The sequence below is a fragment of the Hyperolius riggenbachi genome, chromosome 4, assembly GCF_040937935.1.
Source record: "Hyperolius riggenbachi isolate aHypRig1 chromosome 4, aHypRig1.pri, whole genome shotgun sequence".
Taxonomy (NCBI): Eukaryota; Metazoa; Chordata; class Amphibia; order Anura; family Hyperoliidae; genus Hyperolius; species Hyperolius riggenbachi.
In genome coordinates, this window is record NC_090649.1 from 463,971,528 (window position 1) to 463,993,251 (window position 21,724).

At 45.6% G+C, this 21,724-nt stretch overlaps 1 protein-coding gene across 1 annotated transcript in view; it reads right to left on the reverse strand.

Moving 5' to 3' along the window:
• The window catches only part of LOC137504429 (calpain-8-like), a 128,404-nt gene that overhangs the window by 17,744 nt on the left and 88,936 nt on the right, over nt 1-21,724 (reverse strand). Inside the window, exons 5-13 of the mRNA XM_068232840.1 lie at nt 21,492-21,625; nt 20,877-21,045; nt 15,719-15,802; nt 14,269-14,354; nt 12,846-12,920; nt 9,411-9,571; nt 6,729-6,904; nt 4,296-4,307; nt 2,221-2,432 (exon numbers count right to left, since the gene is read on the reverse strand). Of these exons, the coding sequence (XP_068088941.1) occupies nt 2,221-2,432; nt 4,296-4,307; nt 6,729-6,904; nt 9,411-9,571; nt 12,846-12,920; nt 14,269-14,354; nt 15,719-15,802; nt 20,877-21,045; nt 21,492-21,625 (1,109 nt within the window). The remainder of the gene's footprint in view (nt 1-2,220; nt 2,433-4,295; nt 4,308-6,728; nt 6,905-9,410; nt 9,572-12,845; nt 12,921-14,268; nt 14,355-15,718; nt 15,803-20,876; nt 21,046-21,491; nt 21,626-21,724) is intronic.

The following is a 21,724-nucleotide window of genomic DNA, read 5'->3' on the forward strand; positions in this document are numbered from 1 at the left end:
TGACTGTGCCGAAGTTACTCACTGTGCACCACTATAGCCATAATTCCTATTTTGGTCTATGGTGGCGCCGGCTGCTCCCAAATCTTCTAGACTGTAATCTACGTGCTCGATCCTATGCAGCTTGGACTTCACAATCAACCAGGGGCGCCGCGAGGCATAAAGCGAACCAAGCGGTCGCTTGGGGCCTCACAATCTTAGGGGCCTCGGCGGCTCCGTGACGTCGGCGTGACGTCACTTTTTCCCCGCAGCCCCGCCGGGCTGGCAGAGCAGAGCAGGGCTACAGGAAGATGGCCGCCGCGGAAGCCCTGCTCTGGAGACTATGTCTCCAGTACAGGGCTTCGGGTGGCCATCTTCCCGACCCGTAGCCCTGCATGAATCAGCGCGGGAGATTGGAGGAGGAAGCCAGCCAGCCAGGGAGGGAGCTCCGTGGGAACTGCGCGCCTGAGAAGCCGGCCGGGAGAGGAGACCAGGGAGAGAAGACTTCTGCCAGTGCCAGCCTGCCAGGTGAGTAAATTCTTTTCTTTTTGCAGCCGCAGCCCTAATTGCGAATTTGCGATTGATTTCTGCTGAACTGTGCCCTAAATGCGTTTGATATCTGCTGAAAATGTGGCCCTAATTGCGATTGATTTCTGCTGAACTGTGCCCTAAATGCGTTTGATATCTGCTGAAAATGTGGCCCTAATTGCGATTGATTTCTGCTGAACTGTGCCCTAAATGCGTTTGATATCTGCTGAAAATGTGGCCCTAATTGCGATTGATTTCTGCTTAACTGTGCCCTAAATGCGTTTGATATCTGCTGAAAATGTGGCCCTAATTGCGATTGATTTCTGCTGAACTGTGCCCTAAATGCGTTTGATATCTGCTGAAAATGTGGCCCTAATTGCGATTGATTTCTGCTGAACTGTGCCCTAAATGCGTTTGATATCTGCTGAAAATGTGGCCCTAATTGCGATTGATTTCTGCTGAACTGTGCCCTAATTGCGTTTGATATCTGCTGAAAATGTGGCCCTAATTGCGATTGATTTCTGCTGAACTGTGCCCTGAATGCGTTTGATATCTGCTGAAAATGTGGCCCTAATTGCGATTGATTTCTGCTGAACTGTGCCCTAAATGCGTTTGATATCTGCTGAAAATGTGGCCCTAATTGCGATTGATTTCTGCTGAACTGTGCCCTAAATGCGTTTGATATCTGCTGAAAATGTGGCCCTAATTGCGATTGATTTCTGCTGAACTGTGCCCTAATTGCGTTTGATATCTGCTGAAAATGTGGCCCTAATTGCGATTGATTTCTGCTGAACTGTGCCCTGAATGCGTTTGATATCTGCTGAAAATGTGGCCCTAATTGCGATTGATTTCTGCTGAACTGTGCCCTAAATGCGTTTGATATCTGCTGAAAATGTGGCCCTAATTGCGATTGATTTCTGCTGAACTGTGCCCTAATTGCGTTTGATATCTGCTGAAAATGTGGCCCTAATTGCGATTGATTTCTGCTGAACTGTGCCCTAAATGCGTTTGATATCTGCTGAAAATGTGCCCTAATTGCGTTTGATTTCGGCTGAAAATGTGCCCTAATTGCGTTTGATTTCGGCTGAAAATGTGCCCTAATTGCGTTTGATTTCTGCTGAAAATGTGCCCTAATTGCGTTTGATTTCTGCTGAAATGTGGCCCAAATTGCGTTTTTATTTTCTGGTGTCTGGGGTAACTGTTGCTGCATTTATTATTTAATGGTCATAGTTGGCTATATTTGCTGTGCTACGGTTAAGCTTCGCCCATACAATGTCATGGCCGCGCCAATCTTTCGGCGCGCTACGCGCGCCTCAATCACCCCAACATCCATTTTTTCCCCGCAAACAGCCCCGCCCCAATCCGCCCTCCTGCTCCACCCACATGTCATGGCCACGCCCACTTATGCGGGATAGCCACACCCATTTTTCGCCGCGGCGCGCTTCGCGCGCCGCAGGATAGGGCCTCTTGCTACAGTCCGCTTGGGGCCACAAAAACCTTAGCTGCACCCCTGCAATCAACAGGAAGTGCCTCTGATTGGCAGAAGATAAACTATGGCTTTATCTGAAGCTAAGCTACTGACCTGTATCTTCAGGGATTTATGTTTTGTGTTGCTGGTAGATGATTGGATGATTAAATAATTGCATGAATAAGCAGATGTGTAAGTGACGTGTTCCTAATAAAGTGCTCAGTGATTTTACATGTGATTTTACTTACAGAGACTTGGCCGCTTTCTCAGAGAAGACCCGCAGGCAGAAGTCTCCATTCTTGAAAGGATCAAAGGTGGTCGGGACAATGACATACTCTCCTACTGGTAGTTTTGTGCGCTTACAGACTTCCCGCAGGTTGATGTAGGTGTCCGAGCGTGCGGCACTGGCAGTCTTCTGGAAAAAGTCCTTGCCGACATGAATGTCTGTTTGGGTCTGCAGCTAAAGAAACATAAAAATAGGTGGTGGAATCATCCGTGGTTTTACAGCTCCAAGCGGACACGCGTGCATGTTCATGTATCGGCACGCATGGTCTTGTGCAAGTTTCCATACGACCAGCTGTAGTGTCAGCGCAGGCGCACAAATCCATGGTGCTTTTGGCTGTTTCTGCATTCCGGGAATAGTATAATAACCCTCTCCTGGAAGTAGCAAATGCCCATGGTTGTTCTTAGGCCTCCTTTCCACGAACTGTTGAGCTGTGTGCTCAGCAAGCAGGTACCAGGCAGACTTAGGGCTGGTTCAGACGGACGCTTGCGGAGCGTTTACCGCAATCGTTCGGAACGTCGCAGTATGGGAGCGTTTACACCAAGCTTTTGTGCGCGTTTGCACGATCGTGGCGTTTGGGTCCCGATTTTCGCAAGCGTTCGAGCTGCCCCTGGAAGCGACATGTAGCTTCCAGGGGGCGGCCAACCGCGACGGCTGATGTCCCTCTAGGGGAACAAAAACCGCGACCGCATCTGAACGCGACGCGAAGGCTACTGAAAGCCTGACCGCGCAGCCGCCGCAACGCCCCCAAACGCGACGCGATGCAGACGTCCGTCTGAACCAGCCCTGAAGCAGTTATCATGCAGCAACAAGCCGTTACCAGGCAGCAGTGAGCAGTTCAAAAAGTTTGAGAGGCATTTCACTGCCTATCGACAGTTCGTGGAAAGGAGGCCTTAGATACAGTATGTTCCTGATGGCGATTGGCGCGTCTCTAGTCAGTTCCTGATTGCCTCATTGCTGACCCTATTTACCCGATTTCATTTTTAAGCCTGATTTTGTTGTTCGACTGTGCCTGACCATCGACCGTCTCCTCAACCCAAGCCTGATTCACATTCTGCCGCCCTTCTCTTCCTCTCTCTATATTACTGACTGAGCAGGATTGAGGTCTGTCTCAACCTCAACTTGGACTTACAAATCTGATTGATTGGTGGTTCCCATTCAGACCTTGGCATGCCAATCTACCTGAATTGTCTCCTCCTGCTTTTGAGAGCCGCTAGTGGGGCTATCTCATGTCTTGGTGACATTTTACAGCAATCAGTTGTGCACTGGTGCGCACAAAGTTTTGCGCGCGCAAACCATTGACTTTGCGCGCAAAGTTTAAAGCGCTGCTCGGTGCGAGCGATGTGGCGCACAGTGCACGGGAAACGTCGCACCCGGTGCGCTGGAAACGTCACACTTGGAAACAGCGCATCGGGTGTACCCAAAACGTCGCACCGATGCGACGTTTCCAGCGCACCAGGTCAGGTGCAACGTTTTGCGCGCACCATGCGCTGCATTGCACACACCACGCAGCACCAAACTTTGTATGTGAAGTCAATGGTTTGCGCACACAAAACTTTGTGCGCACGATTTTGCTCGCACAGCCGCTTAGCGCGGGAAAAGCCGCTTAGCACTGCAGCGCTAACACTTAGCGCCGGTTAGTGAATCGAGCCCATAATTTGTTCATGGTATTCAGAATCTGTTGGACCTCATACTACATGAAAGTGGTAAAATTGGATGTGTGTACCTAATACTGGGGGCACATCTGTCTATCTATGCTGTTGGGGCAGTTAATAATTTGGGAGTATCTGGCTATCTATGCTGGGTTGGGGGAGAGGCTATCTCTGTGTTGAGCATTTTTTATGGGGGGGGGTAGATCACTGCGACTCATATATTTTTAAAGTAGCTTGAAAAAAGTGTGGGAACCCTTGTCAAGGTGTAATGTTACCAAATAGTGGAAATTAATAAAACAATACAACCATAAAACATGAAATCCGTTGCCACACCCATCATGTAAATACAATGTGAGTCACCAGCGATATGGAAGTAAATCCCGCGTACCTCTTTTGGAACCTGAAAGAAGAAAACATAAATGTAAGTAAGTGAATAATGTAAGGGCCCAGAGCTGTGGGGCCCTAACTAATAGCCGTCCCTTCCTCCAATACAGGGGGCTATACTTCAGATCAGGTGTTTGTGTGGCTACACTTGTTATGGGTGTGGAGATCATGATGGCCACACTTATTTTCTGACCCTTGTGAGATGGGCCCCAAGGCCCTGAAGGGCATTAAGGGGTGGCAAGGAAAGGGTGTGAACATTGGGGAGGGAGGGGAATCAAAGTTTTGCTGGGGGGCTCATGAATTTTATTTACACCACTGACAGCCGGTCCACACTAGGTCCACTGCCAGACTTCTCCCCAGACCGGTCTGCAGTGGACCAACAGACATGATGCATGGATCCCATGTTGTCCAGTGGGAAAGCTTGGACCCATTCAAATGTCCAATTCCCAAGCCTGGATTTACATCACCAGAGCCTATAGGCACAGATTTTCTGGCACACTAGACTCCACCCTCCATGAACCTTCAACCCCCCCACCGAACTGTACCACAAGTGTGCTGCTGTCCCAGCTGTCACTTCTCCCTTACTTCCCTTGCCCATTATAGGTAGCTAGAGGTGCCCCTTAGTATTAGGTAGCCAGTGGTAAGCTCAGTATTAAGTAGCTAGATGTGCCCCTGACTGAAGGGAGATCTCAACAACGGAATGCTGAAAACTGGGCGAGTAACCTCTCATTTACACTCTCATCAGGACTCTACGTAGGGAATGAGGAATTGAAGCAATAGGGTAGGGGTGGGAGCTACCTTTATCATCATCAGGCGCCTGTAGGCATGTGCCTACAGTGCCTAATGGTGAATCCGGCCCTGCCAATTCCGATGTGTCCAAGATTGTCTGTTGCATTTCTGCAACATACTTGCCCACCAGACTTGCATGATTTCTTCAGACAGCCGATGCATTGCCGCACAATGGCACCCACCTTCTCCCAAGTATGCCAGACATCACCAGGGACCACCGAAGGGATACAATGTTCCTGTACTAAATGGATACTGTGCCACTCAAGCACAATGTCAACTGACACTAACTGACATAAGCGTTAAATACTATTACTCCTCCAAATCCCAACGCAGGCACCCTGGGTGCAAACTTCAGCTCCCCCTCCCAAACCTAGCATAATTCCCCTTCCCTATCCCCTGTGCTATATACTATGTCTTCACCCTCATTTCCCCCAGAGCCTAGCATAACACCCATATTAATGGGGACCTGAAGTGGGAGGTATATGGAGGCTACCATATGTATTGCCTTTTTAACAATACCAGTTACCCAACAGTCCTGCTGATCTGTTTGGATACAGTAGTGTCTGAATAATGGGGCAGCACGGTGGCGTAGTGGTTAGCTCTCTCGCCTTGCAGTGTTGGGTCCCCGGTTCGAATCCCAGCCAGGGCACTATCTGCAAAGAGTTTGTATGTTCTCTCCGTGTCTGCGTGGGTTTCCTCCGGGCACTCCGGTTTCCTCCCACATTCCAAAAACATACGGATAAGTTAATTGGCTCCCCCTAAAAAAAAAATTGTCCCTAGACTACAATACATACACTACATAATATAGACATATGGCAATGGTAGGGATTAGATTGTGAGCTCCTTTGAGGGACAGTTAGTGACAAGATATATATATATATATATATATATATATATATATATATACACACTGTGCAGCGCTGCGTAATATGCGCTATATAAATAATAACACGCCTTAAACAAGCATGATGCTTATCTGATCAGACAAACATCTGATATGCATGCTTGTTCAGGGTCTATGGCTAGATGTATTAGAGGCAGAGGATCCCCAGGACTGCCAGGCAACTGGTATTGCTTAAAATTAAATAAATTTGTCAGCTTCCATATTTGTCTAGCGGCAGGTGTCCTTTAAATCTCCCCCTCCAAACCTAGCAAACCCTCTAAGGCCTCTTTTCCACGGACAGTTGATCGGCAGTGAAATGACTCTCAAACTCTCACAACTGCTTGCTGCTGCCTGGTAACTGCTCACTACTGTCTGGTAACTGCTCACTGCTGCCTATTAACTGCTTGCTGAGCCCACGGTTTAACAGTCCGTGAAAAAGAGGCATAAGGCCTAACACTACTTCTGCAGCCAACAGGTATAATTAAAAAACAGAACTAGCATCTAATCTATCTGATACTGATGCTCAGAACAAGAGCCTGGTGCTGAAAAGATCTGCGCCGAGAAGATCTAACTGAGATTACACAGCCAAGTATGTAATTTCAGCTCAGGCTACTGGGGGTGGTGGGTGGTCCTGGTGTGAGGTTTGTGGCTCCAGTGTCCTTTCAGTGTGGTGTTCAGTGCTGTGCTTTTTTTGAATGAGGTGGTCAGACACCAGGAATACTGTAGCAAGACCAACTGCACCCCCAACAAATTGAGGTCACTGACCTTGTACAGTGCAAAGCCGATAGACAGTAAGTCTTCTCCTATTTTCTTTTGTCGCCGCCGGTACTTCTGCATGAGGCCCACAACGAGGGTGCAGCAGGGGTCCTGAGGAGACCCCTTGTAGTCGTGATCCGGCTCCGACAACGTTATCCGGAACTGGGGGTTCGTCCAGAAGGTTTCTAAGCATCATGGAGATAACTGGGGTGAGTATGGGTAGCGTTATTACTTAGGCCTCTTTTCCACGGACTGTTAATAGGCAGTCAAAGGCCTCTCAAACTCTAACAACTGCTCACTGCTGCCTGTGCCTGGTAACTGCTCACTGCAGCCTGGCAACTGCTCACTGCAGCCTGGCAACTGCTTGCTGAACACACAGTTCAACAGTCCAACAGTCCATGGAAAAGAGTCCTTAGGCCTCATTTCCATGGGCAGTTGAACTGTGTGCTCAGCAAGCAGTTGCCAGGCAACAGTGAGCAGTTGCCAGGCAGCAGCAAGCAGCTGTGAGAGTTTTAGAGGCATTTCACTGCCTATCAACTGTCCATGGAAAAGGGGCCTAAGGATGGTCAATGAAATGCAAATATTATGTTGTTGCAGGATTATGCAATTTTTGTATGCAAATTCGTGCAGTTTGAAAATGGACCAAAATGGACCAATTGAATCGCACCCAGGTGGAATTCACTTGCTCTATTTATAAGCTGCATACTTTCATATATCTCTTCTAATAAATGGAGGATGGCACTCGGTAGCGTCATTCGTGCAAAAACTGGGATTGATCCCGTTGTTTCCTGTCGTCTTATTTATCCTATGTTTAAAGGGGACCTGAACTCTTGCACAAGTCAGAAGAAAAGCATAGAGAAATGCACCCTGTATGTATTTAGAGAGTTTAGCCTATCTAATTCCTTCTCATCTGTGACTAATCACCACTGTAATTTGATCTCTTCACCTGTGTCAGCTCAGGAATTTCCCCTGCCATGGCAGAGCAGCTTGTAAACAACAATGTGTCTGCTTCCATGGAAGCAGGAAGTAGACACACTGCAGATTTAATGCAGGATTTGCGTATTGTGTATCAGTTGTAACACAGAAATGTTTTTCTTTAAAGGTTATTATGCAGCTGCTTATCTTTGAGAGCAGAGAGGAAGTTCTGAGTTCAGGTCCGCTTTAACCTCTTGACGACCAGCTAACGCCGATTGGCGTAAACTGGTCGTCTGCGGGTTACCATGGAAACGGCCGTTCGATCGAGCGGCCTTTCCATGTCAGTTCACGGAGGGTGTCTCCGTGAACAGCCGGAGAGCCGCCGATCGCAGCTCTCCGGCAAAATGTAAACAGGCGGGGAAGAAATCCCCGCTGTTTACATCATACGGCGCTGCTGCGCAGCAGCGCCGTCAGGCAGATCGGCGATCCCCGGCCTCTGATTGGCCGGGGATCGCCGGCATATGATAGGCTGAGGCCTATCCTACAATGCGCAGGACGGAACTCCGTCCTTTGCATTACGGAGAGAGGGAGGGAGGGAGGTAAGGAGCGGGAGGGCAGAAATGGCTGCGGAGGGGGGCTTTGAGAAGCCCCCCCCGCAAAACGCAGATGGCCGGCGGCGATCAGACCCCCCCAGCAGCACATCCCCCTAGTGGGGAAAAAAGGGGGGTAGTCTGATCGCCCTGCTGGACTCCTGATCGGTGCTGCGGGCTGTAGAGCCCACGCAGCACCGATCAGTGTAAAATCCACTGGTCGGCAAGTGCTTAAGCTTGGCGATTCTTTGTCTACCTTCAGGGGTCAAAACATGCCAGATGAAGGGAAGCGACACTGAAGGTTGTCAAAAGCTTTTCTGCTCGCTAGCTTTTTGTGATGCCCATCTGAACTGGCCCTTACACTATAGTCCAGGGGCCAGGAACCTTTTTGCCTGAGAGAGCCATAAACGCCACATATTTTAAAATGTAATTCTGTGAAAGCCATACAATATGTTTCAAATTAGCACAGTGGGGCTCACATCCCTGTTACTATGGTGATGGGTATACAGGTAATCCAATAGGCAGTGTCAGACATGTCTTCAGCTTATCTTGGGTTTCAGCAACATCAGCAATTTCCCCCAGAGCCAGACAGGAGAAATACTGACTAACAGCTTGTACAATTAGCTAGCTGACTTGGAAGTTGATTCACTTTGTAGGATGAGATCCCCTAATTTTGGCCCAATAGGCTGCCTGTCAAGTGCACGATATCGTTCTACAAAGTCACTGGACCTGACAGGGTCCAGAGTGGGACAATTGGAGCAGCCGTTCGTTTTGAGGTAGTGCGGGTAATTTAATAGTGCATGCTACAGCAATGGTGTGTACTACTTTGAAAATTTTACTTGTGCTGACACACTAAACTGCGTTACTTGAGCAGTGAAGCTTAGTGAATCAACCCCTACTGATTTGTATGTGAGCCAGATGTAGCTATCAAAACAGCCACATCTGGCTCCCGAGCCATAGGTTCCCTACCCCTGCGATATGAGAAATCTTCATTTAGAGCCCCAATTGCTACATTGAGGAAAAAAAGAACAAAGCCTAGTTCCAGGTTGGATTGGAACTACACGATACACGTGTTTATCTCATAATTTTCATCTTCAGATACTATTCCATTCATTTTAGGGGCCTCAATCGCCACTTATCATCAGCAGCAGCACTGACTCCCTGCATCAGTATGTCTCTTTGTTACCTGGGTAATTCTGGCACCCTCCGGCGGTGGAGCCACGCACCCAGCTCCCATTGTATAGCGAGACATTCCACTGGTACTGCTCATTACCGGTCAGCGTGTTGGGGGTCAAGTTACAGATATCCAGTTGGGTATAATTGGTGATGAAGTCTGAAAAGGCCATCCTGTGCAGAGACAAAGCACAAGAATAATCGTCTTTATTCATAAATGACCTCTTTTATTGCCAGAGATTAGGGATGAGCTCTTGGATTTGGAGTTCCAAGTTTCGATTTTCACATCATAATTCAGCCGTTTCAAGTAAAATCACGAAAATCTGTTCCATTTTACTAATGCAAAAATTGGCTTCGGTAACAAGAATTTTCAGCAAACACAGCGTTAACACAATGGCTAGGGAAGTGGAAATATTCTTTTAAAACAAGAATTTTCGGCCCATAGTCTTGTCAACAAAATAGCCCCCAGAGATTCCCTGGTCCCCAGGGCCACACTAAGAATGAGCGTTTTCTTTTCTCACCTGAATTCCCTGGTTCCCTGTTCCATGTGAAAAACCTCTTATTCTGTCACTCTAACTGCCCTCTGAAAATTCTGAAAATTCTTGTTTCAGAAGCCAATTTTCTGTTTGGGAGCTGCTGTAGCTGCACATCAGTGGAACTGTTTGGTACATCCTGCTTGCTACAGAATTGCACAGTGGTAAGGTCCTGCGGCCCCCTTTACATATTATTGCAGTACTGGGTCAATTGATTGAGAGACTGCCACTTTCCTGGAATTGAAGCTGAACTTAGGCTCAACAGTACTGGCTCAGTGGCTATCTTAGTGGGGACTTCGTTTCTTTCACCACCCCAGTGATGAGTTTCTTCATCACAAAAGCTCCAACAAGGCCCCAATGTTAAAGGACTTCCGAGGCCACAAAGGTCATTTATTTTTTACTCACCTGGGCTTTCAGTGATGGTGACCCGCCGGCAGGTCTTCTGCGCCTGTGCACAGTACGCACCAGATGACGTGGACGCACGGGCACGATTGCCCGCGCAGGCGCAGAGGAGCCAATCGCGCCGGTGGGTCACCATCATTGCGTGCGGCTGGCGGGGACAGTGAGGACCACCAGAACTGCAGCGAGGGACTGAGAGGGGTTGGAGGAAGCCCGAGGTGAGTAAAAAATACATTACCTTTTTGGCCTCGGAAGTCCTTTAAGACTGTTAGTAGCCACTGGCCAGAAAGCAGGGTATATTCATATAGATTGCTGATAAGACTGTTCAAATATGATTACTACAGTAGAATCGCATTATAGTTAACTCTGATATTTTAAACCTCTGGATATAGTGAACCCTGTCCTCAGGTCCCAGCAAATGTGTCTGTATAAATATACAATGTATGACCAATTCTGATATAGTAAACTACTTTACCTTGTCCCGTGCCAGGGGCGCAGCAATAGCCATAGCAGCTGCTATGGGGCCCTGGAGCAGAGGGGGCCCAGTGGGTACTTAATGTATTCAACATTCACTTTTTTGGGGTTTCTCCCCCCTCTGACTTTGTTTCTGTGCCCATGAAATATGTGCAGTGTTGATTGCATGAGAATGTAATTTGCCCAAATAACTCGTATCCATAGGGTAAGGGCAGGTGGCATTGCCTAAGAGTGCCAACATCTGAGGACCCCATGAAAGTTTTGCTATGGCTCTCTAGCTACGCCACTGTCCCGTATAGTTTACTATAATGGGAATCTATTTACCATATATACTCGAATACAAGTCAACCTCGTGTATAAGTCGACTCCAATATTCAACCCTCTTAAGCTGGATTTTTACTGACTCAAGTATAAGTCTACCCAGCAAAGTTACTGGCTGCACTTGGGGACCAGGAGGGGTTAATGACTGCACTGCATAAATTACTGCAGCCATTAACCCTTCCTGTCCCTTAAGAGCAGTCAATAACTCCTCCAGGCCCCTAGGTGCTGCAATTGTTCACTCCCTTTTATGCAGTCCAGTATTCCCCCTTCCCCTTTCCTTGTTAATTTTTGCGGCCAGTACATCCAGACCTGTGTTTTCTTGGCATTTCCTTTCCTCAAATTATCACTTTCCACTGGGTAAATTGCTGCAAATGGGAATGTCACTATTAGTACACACATTACACAGTGTGCTCAGTGTTGCATGTGACCTGAGTATAAGTCGACCCCTATACTTTTATGAAGATAATCAGACCTAAATTTCTAGACTTATACTCGAGTATATACAGTATTTGCTTACTGCAGTTGTCATTGGTGTTCTATTGCATGTGATCGTAGGAAACATTGCACCTCCCTGCTTCCTGTTTGCAATGAAGAACAACTCCTCCTATAGAGTGTTGGGAGGTGATATCTTTCACTGTTCATATACAGTTACTTTCTATTATTTTGCCTGTTGAACCGAGGGGTTTCAGTTCAGAATCAATCCCTCTGTTTCTGCTACTTTGGCGTGTGGGGTGTTTACAATTCTCTGGGCTGAATTATACTTCAGAAACAGTCAGCAGCTCTGCAAGGGAGTGCTATATATGCAACTTCTGCACCACAATTATCTCACTGATGTGGGGACGGTACTTGTACTGCCAAAGCTGGGCTGTCCCATTTGACTTGAAAGGTCATTGAGATGCTAGTCATTTGAGTGGATGCAAATGTTATGTTAAAGGACACCCGAGGCGAAAACAAACTAATGAAATACACAATTGTATCTATCTTCCTTCTCCTAAAAATGACTTTTTAAGATATTCCACAGTTTTATTTTATGTTTAAATCTACTTTTTAACTGTTTTATTGTTTTTGCTCAATGACACATTCATTAAAGTAGGCCAGAGCTAAAATCTACGAACTATTGATCCTTGTTATCTCTTTACTGCTCTCAGAAGCCATTTTCTGCCAGAAAAGTATTTTATAGTTAGAATTTCTTATCAGAGTCACACTGTAGTCAGCCACTTACATACCTGATATTTAACTCTTTCAGGCAGAGAAAGAAAAAAAGGAACACAGCATAGTTATTTGTGTGCTAGGCGCTGTACATATACATGTCTATCTCATCAGGTCACATGTCAGTTCGGGTATCCTTTAATTTTAATGCAGCTTAGAATCGGAACAGTCAAATGCGGTGGCTGATGATTTAAGTTTGTTGAATTGCAAACCGCATACATTTGAATTAACATTATATAACTTCTTAGCAGCTTTGGTTAATTAATGAAAATTATTCCAGTTTACAAACAGATTTCATGTGGCTTGAAAATGGACCAATCCTATGCACTTCCTGTTGTACTTGATTGGCCCAATTCCAAGCTGCGTACCATTTGTATGACCTGCAAGCTGCAATTTTTTGCATCTCACTGATCATCTTTACTTCTGAGTGGAGTTACATTTTTATTGCATACAAAGTATTAGGTCATAGCTTTCCAAACAAGCATGTAAGTGTAGCTCAGCACAATACTCACCAGAATTCCCCATCGTCCTTCTGTTTGTACAGAGCTGCCTTCACTTTGGGATCAACAGAATTCCACTCCGGTGAGCTGTATAAAACAAACATACATGAAAATAACACAAAATATGCATGTCATGTGACATATTCTCTTAGAGCTTATTGGCTGTAGTGGCCCGTGCATTTAAAAGCCTCATCTCACCCAGAACCTATATATTTGTGGTTCCAACAAGCAAGGAACATAAAAGCCCCATCTCAGGAACTACTGTTTACAGATATTGAGGTCCCTTTTACAGTAGCAGGTCATTCCTGCGTTGCGTTACCCTATTTTACCACAAGGAGCCGCTAAAGCAATGAAAATCTATGGAGACTTTCATGCTTATTGCAGTCCATTGCGGTGCGCCGGAGGAATCTGATCGGATGCAAGGACAGCAGTGCTCGGTGCTTGGGGTAATAGAAGTCTATGGACGATGCAGTAAGTGTAAACGCCAAAGCACACACATGTACATTTATACACTAGGAGAACAGCAGCGAGGTGGACTCGGCCGATTCCCCGGAGATTTCACGCTGAAATTGATCAGGAATTGGCCTGCGGTGTATAGGCAGCCGACAGATCTTTCCCTAATCATATTGAATTAAGCTGGCCACTAACGGTACAATCTTTTTCATCCAATCTTACCATTTCTAAGTAATAGAAGGTAAGTTAGGTAACTGCCTAAATTATCCATTCAATATATTCACTCAATTTACCTTTATATTACATAAATTTGGTAAGATTGGATGAAAAAGATTGGATCGTTACATGGTACAATTTTTTATTTTTTTTGATTAGATCATTTAGTTCGATTATTCCGTTAGATCGAATATAAAGATTTTTCCAGCATGTCCGATCAGTTTTTTCTCAAAAAAAACGGAGTAATCGTTTGAATTTCTTGATCGGACAAAAAAAAATCATCTTTCATTCGATTCGATCATTTAGATCAAATAAATGGGAAAATCTAACGTTTTTATCGTATCGTGTATGGGCACCATTAGAGAGGTTTGTCTCTAGGTTGAATCTGCCCATCTTTACTAGATGTATGGCTACCTTTTTGGTGCCCATACATGGTACGATTTTTAATTTTTTTTGACTAGATAATTTAGTTTGATTATTCCGTTAGATCGAATATAAAGATTTTTCCAGCCTGTCCGATCAGATTTTTCTCGAAAAAACTGGATAATTGTTCATTTTCTTGATCGAAAAAAAAAACATTATCAACTTCCATTCGATTCGATCATTTAGATCGAATAAACTGGAAAAATTAAAGTTTTTATTGTATCGTGTATGGGCACCATAAGACATAGCACTGAATTGGCATTGCAGCCAGGCTTGGAGCATTTTTTACAAAAGGTCAGATGTGACAGATTGCCTAAGATTGAAACAAGATTCTGATACTCACTTATCACCCCAGGGTCCAGTCCATTCCACCTCTCCCCAGGGGTTCCTCACTCTGATCAGCTGGACTGGTTTACCCTTAGAAATAACCTGGAGGGCAAAGAAAAACAAGAGTTTTGAGGAGCTCTTTATACCAAACATACCTAGACAGGAACGTTTCTAGGCTATAAAGCTCACAGGGTGAGGGTGTATAAATTGTGCCGATGCCAACTCGGGCACACTATTGCGATGAGGTAGGCAGAGGTGCCCCTCAGTGTTAGGTAGCCCCCAATACAGCTAGACAGAGGGGGCCCCAGTATTAGTTAGCCAGAGGTACCCCCCCCCCCCCCCACCCTGCATAGGTAGTCAAAGGAGCCCCCAGTATTAATTAGTCAGATGCAGCCCCCCAATGTGTAGGTAGCCATAGGGCCCCTCCATATAGATAGCCAGAGAGTCCACCCCCCATGTAGGTGGCCAGAGAGGCCCCTTCCCGTGTAGGTAGCCAAAGAGAGCCCCCCCTCCCCCGTGTATGTAGCCAGAGAGCCCCGATTTAGGCAGCCAGAGGGAGGTAGGGGGCTCTGTTACCAGTGAGCAACGAACAGAAAGGAGACGGTACACAAGATGCTTCTTCAAGTAATCTGTATTGTCGCCATACAGTTACAGAGCATGCAGAGCACACGACATGTTTCGGGCGTAGCCCTTCCTCAGGTGTGCCACACCCAGTGTACATCACACCTTTATACCCCACCCTGTCCCTGTGTCAGTGCACTGCGCTACTGCACATGTCAAGCACTGACAGCCGTTGGGATAGGACGCAGGGCGGGCCAGCCGAATGGGTGGATGTCTCTGGTTGAACTCGATGGACGTATGTCTTTTTTCAACCAAAATAACTATGTAACTATGTGTGTGCGCTAGGGTGACGGACGGGTGCGCACGCGTGGCGAGCAGGTGCGCGCACTGACTGGTGGCGGCGTGAAGAGACCTACAGCCCGTTTTTAAACGGGCTTAGGTCAACTAGTTCACATATAATCACATATAATTCTGTAACGAGTTTTCCAGAGCCGGTTAGTTTCTGTACCTACAGAAAAAAACACACTAGAGAAAACACTTCTGACTCAGGCACTCATTCATCTGTTACCTCTGTTACCTGTGAGATACTACTTTGAGGACCAGGAAGGAGATGTGGCGTGTGTGGATCCCGGTGAGGTGATTTAATGTGACCACACCCGCTGTGCAATCTGTAAGCGCCCCCACCACCTCTGCGCGCCAGGTGATGTCCTGCCCTGCCTACCCCTATATGTCCCCTCCACCACAAGTCAAGTCTAGCCACTACTTTCCCACATAACGAGTGATGTCAAATCCCCCCTCCCACCCCCACCACCGATAACAAGTGAATGGTCATTTATATGACACGAGATTTAATTTCCATCTTACTGACAAAGTTTTTAAAAGTGAGTTTTGCCCCCGCCTCATACCTCTTCTACACCAGTCACCGAATATGCGTGTCCCTTCACCAGCTTCCGGCTTGTGATGTCTTCTGTGTCATAAGCATTTGTAATCTGGAAGGAAAATATGTATACATGTAAAAATGTCCACAAAAACAGTTGTAACCACTTCATGGTGGGGTTGACCCTGAGAGATGAGGGAACATGGGGTACAGCAGAAAACTCTACCCCATCAGGCTTACAATCTAAGCATAGCTCTCAACTGTCCCTTTTTCGGAGAGATAGTCACTCTTTGGTTACCAAATCCCTCTGTCCTTCTTGCTCCTTCATTTGTACCTCTTTCAGGACTGATGTATAGATTTATGTAAATAAATATATTTTCTACTGAAAAATATATTTATTTGGGTCAAGTCTGCTGACCCAGGGGAGGGTCGAGGCCCAGTTCGGACATATTTGAAAGCTCTTGGAGGAAAACAGGGTGAAAACAAAGGAGGACGCATATTGCCTCCAAGGTAGTTTTTGCATCTAAATAGGTAACTACTTTTTAAAGAGACTTTGTAACAAAAATGACATCCTGTTTTCGACCATCCTACAAGTTCCTAAACTTATTCTAATGTGCTCTGGCTTACTGCAGCACTTTCTACTATCCCCGTCTCTGTAATAAATCAACTCCTCTTTCCCCTGTCGGATTTGTCATCCTGTATCTGGAAGGTTGCCAACTCTTCAGTGTTGTTGGTGTTGTTGATCTGTTATGCACGCCCCCTCTATGCACACTCCCGTGTGTGTTATTTACATTAGGCAGCCTCTCTGCTCCCTTATCTTTTACAAGCTGGATAAATCGTCCTCTGTTAAGGTCCGTACACACGGTGGGTGGGCGTTCAAGCGACAGTCCAGCGTGTGTACAGTCTTGTCTGCAGACTGATATGGCTGTTTCTGAGCAATCCGCCCGGCGGATCGCTCAGAAACAGCCGTATCTGTCCGCCGACAGACTGTACACACGCCGGACTATCGCTGGAGCGCCCACCCAGCGGGAGGTGACAACGGACCTGTCGTTGCCTCCAGTCCGGCGTGTGTACGGACTTTTAGGCTGTGAAAGGAGCTGGCTGCCTGGTCTGTCACATGCTGAGGAATTACAGACACCGGGCAGAGCTGTTTGCAGGAAGAAACAATCAGCCTGTCACTCTTCAGTGGATGAGAGCTGCAGGGGGTAAACACACAAATGATCTCTTGAGATTCAAAAGGAAGGCTGTATACAGCCTGCTTGTGTATGGATGTATTTTCTATGTGTGGACAGACTGTACATCAACCTACTTCCGGCTTCGGTGGCCATTTTGTTTGTTTATAAACAAACTTTTTAAAATGGTTTTTGACCACTTTTAATGCGGCGGGGAGCGGCGAAATTGTGACAGAGGGGAATAGGAGATGTCCCCTAACGCACTGGTATGTTTACTTTTGTGCGATTTTAACAATACAGATTCTCTTAAACCTCCTTGCCGGTTATCCCGAGCTCAGCTCGGGGTAACCTGCGCAGGAGGATTTCTCAGGCCCCGCTGGGCCGATTTGCATAATTTTTTTTTCATTGCATGCAGCTAGCACTTTGCTAGCTGCGTGCATATTTCGATCGCCGCCGATTCGCCGCTACCCGCCACGCCGCCACCCTCCCCTCCAGACCCCTTGCGCAGCCTGGCCAATCAGTGCTAGGCAGCGCTGAGGGGTGGATCGGGATTCCCTCTGACATCCCGACGTCCATGACCGTGGCGATGGGGGAAGCCCAGCAGGAAATCCCGTTCTGAACGGGCTTTCCTACTTGCAAAGATCGCCGGCGGCGATCGAAGTAGGTAGGGAGATGCCGCTTGTCAGCGGCTATCATGTAGCGAGCCCTGGGCTCGCTACATGATTTAAAAAAAAATGTTCTAAAGTGCTGCGCCGCCCCCTTGCCGTCAGAATTGGAACTTACCGTTCCAATTCTGACGGCAAGGGGGCGGCGCAGCACTTTAATTTTTTTTTTTTTTTTAAATCATGTAGCGAGCCCAGGGCTCGCTACATGATAGCCGCTGACAAGCGGCATCCCCCTACCTACTTCGATCGCCGAAGGGGGTTAAAGGAAGTCGCCTCGCATATCCTTTAAATGGCTCCAAACTTTATTCCTTTAAATTTATATATTTCTTGATTTCAAATGTTAATATGAAGAAAAACTAGTGATGACAGAAAGGACCAGTGTGGTTTGAATTCTAAAATGGCATCTTTTGCAATGATTTTTTAGTGGTATGCGTGACTAGGTGTGAGATTTGAGGTGTGGCAGGGGCGTGTCTTAAAGTGTTCCTCTTTCTCATCTGAAAAAGTTGGGAGGTATGAATCTAAAACAGAAGGAACACAGGGTAGAGTAGGAGAGAAGAGGACCTGTCCCATCAAATTTACAGTCTAAGAGATGAGAGAACATAGGATACAGACGCGGGAAAGAGGACCTTTCCCCATCAGAATAAAGGTCGCCACTAACAGTCCAATTTCTAGCAAAAAAATCGTTTGCGCGATCAGAAATTCTGATCGGATTGGTTATAAATAATCTCAGTTGATGGGCACAATCGATTACAAACGATTATAAAAATAGTCGTCCAATTGGATTTTTGTCAAACCAAAATTTGGATTTTCCTGTTGGTTGTGATAGATAAGAAAGTAAAGATTGGTTCGTTGATGGTGTAGTGAACGATTTTTCTTCCCATCAGAATTTCTGATCGCTCAAATGATTTTTCGCTAGAAATTGGACCATTAGTGGCCACCTTTACAATCTAAGAGGTGGGGTAACAAAGGATACAGTAGGAGGAGAGGGCCTGCCCCATCAGGCTTAAGGCGGCCACTAACGATCCAATTTCTAACGAAAAATTGTTTGAGCGAGCAGATAATTCTGATCGGAAGCAAATTTGTTCACTACACCATTAACGAACAAATCTTTGCTTCCTATCTATCACAACCAACAAGAAAATCCCAAATTTGGTTAGATGAAAATCCAATGTTTTTATAATCGTTCATAATTGATTGTGCACATCAATGTCCCATGTCCCAGCAAACTTACCGTGTAAGAGGTGAGGGGACAGAGGATACAGTAGGAGGGAATTGTATTGTGTGTACCTAGCATAAAGGTGGCCATACACGATACAATAAAATTATCCGACATTTCGATTAAACAATTCGATAAAAACTATCGGATCTCCCGAAAAAAATCTAATGCTTTTTTTCATTCAACCGAAAAATCCGATCGGATTTCCCGTTTTTTTCGATTTTTATCTATTCGGAATGCCAGATATTTTTCTTCAATTCCTCTAAAGATTGTATGGTGTGTGTTGGATTGTTCATTTACCCACCCAAGCAATTTTCTCAGAGTTTCCAATAATTTTTATCATAATTGGGGACAAATTGAACATAGGTGTGTGGTACATTGGTCATATTTTTGAAATGTTACAATCAGCCAGAAAAATGTATTGTAATTTTTAAATTGAACAGATATTTAAAAAATTGTATGGTGTGTGGCCACCTTTAGAGATGAGAGAACACAAGATACAGCCTTACAAGAAAAGAAGCTGGAAAACATAGGGTCCCGTATGCAATTCACTTTTTCACCTGAGTTTTTTTCACCTGAGTTTTTTCCTAGGTGATGTTCTTACAACTTGTAAAATGCCCTTTACTCCACCAGCAAAGAAACAAACACTCAAAATAATTTTGACAGTACATTTTAACCTACTTTTTGATACAATTTCCATTGCAAAGTGCTAAAAAGTTAATTTAAATTGAAGATCAAAAATTATCTCCTAGGAGAAAACTCAGGAGAAAATGGCTATCATTCCTAAAGCATTTCCGCATGCGGAAATGCTTAAAACAGCTGACTTTCCTGCACACGTAGCAAAATCTGCATTCTTAAAAGCCCTTTCCGCATCAAAAGCTGACATTACCGAGCAGAGTGATAAATCACCGCCTTGTGCGGTGATTGTTGTAAAAAATGTAGCAAAATGTTAATTCATAAAGATCACTGCAAGCGGTGTGAGGTCGGCAAGTACCGCTCCCTCTGATGTGGCGATACTAATGTAAGTGAATGGAGACACACAGACCTCCCAGGCAGCTGCAGCAGAGCGGAACATGGAGAAATGTATCAACTCGGCAGCTTCCGTGTCTCCGCAAGCCTCCTGCCTACCGCCAGCCTAGTTCGGGAAATCTCCGCACTGCTTCCGCACATGGATACTTTTTTACGAATCAGCAGCCAGAAGTCTAAAACACCGCCAGCTGTGTTTTCCCGCACTGATTCTCCATACCGACAGCACTTTCATGAATGATAGCCAAAGTGAATTACAGATGGGCCCGGGTGTTGTAGATAAGAGAGATGCCTAAGTACATAGCTGACGTGAATTAGTCATTAGCAAATGCTTAGGATAATAAGGAAAGCATACCTCCCAACTTTTTGAGATGAGAAAGAGGGACACTTAAGCCACGCCCCTGATCACACCCTGGCCGTCACACCCCTAGTCACGCATACGATAAAAATGTAATGAGAAAAATATGTTGTTTTATAATTCAAACAACACTGGTCCTTTCTATCCAGGTTTATTTTACTTCATTTTAACATTTTAAAATTAGTAATATATCAATTTAAAGGATGGGAATAAAGTTTAGAGTCAATCAAACATACTTTTTCAGTAGAGAAATATATATATTTACATAGAAAGAGGGACAAAGTCCTGAAAGAGGGACAGTTCATGGGGACAGGGCTCCCAAAGAGGGACTGTCCCTCCGAAAAAGGGACAGTTCATGGGACAGTTGGGAGCTATGAGGAAAGGCATGCCACTGAGCAGGAGCATCCTGGGAGAAGTCTTGTAGCCATGCCTGTGGTGGTTATAAGTGAGAAAGACAACTGTTAAGTCACTGAAATCAGCTTAGTGTGTATTGGAATACAAGATCAGAGCAGAACATGAGATATGGAGTGATCTGAAGAGCCTAAAGTCTAACTGTCTGCCATCACTTCCTGTACAGGTCACATGATCCAAAAGAGGAAGTGAGATAAAATCTCTACAATGGGGACACAGACAGCATAATATTTCTTCATTCAGTAGTATTTGTATATGTTTTACCAATCGTGACAGTTTTTTTTTTTTTTTGGGGGGGGAGACAAAATCTTAATAACCTTCCAAAAATAAGATCTTACATCGATGGAGCACCCGAGCAGCGATTCTGCTTTCAGAGCTTTCTGGACAATCTGGTAGAGATCGGCAGGTGCTTTCCGTAAATCATACACCTCTGAAATGCCCCCTGTAAAGTCTTCAAACCCTTCAATTGAGTTTCCACCTGTTAGAGCCTCATATGATCCATTCAGTCTGTTGGAACAAAATCAACAGTCCATAACTGAAGTGCCATATTACTTTCAACCACAAGATGTCGCTGTTACACTGCCGAACTACAGAATGCAAGTTCTACAAAGTTCATCAGACGACTAAAGCAACAGTTGCGTGTGGTCCGGTAATACCGGTATTAGTCATGGAGAGAATCCGAAGACATAACAACAAAAGTTGTTTAGTTGATACCTTTAATGACTAACTGTACAAAAGGAATCTTGTGCAGTTAGTCATTAAAGGTATCACCTAAACAACTTTTGATGTTATGTCTTCGGATAAAGCAACAGTGACACCTGCAGGCCAAAAAATATACTCGACAAAGGTGAAGAGCAACAAGACAGCAATGAAATACCAGGTTGTGGTTTTTGAGGAGAAGCAGGAGAATAACCAGACTCAACCAAGGACTGTATAAAACTTCAGGAACTTACTTGGCATAGGCCTTTTCCATTAGAGCGCTCCAGAATTCATTCCCCTCTGCAGAGTGTACAAAGAGGAGGCGTCCATTCTTGGTAGGCAGGCGGTCATCTACCACCACATCCACCCACTCGCCATATTGCCAGAACTGAGAGCGAGAGAGAAGACATTGTGCATAGTGTTACTGCATGTTTGTGGAGGAACTGATTTCCAGTGCACAGATTGCTTCCTGTTTAGGGACTGAAGT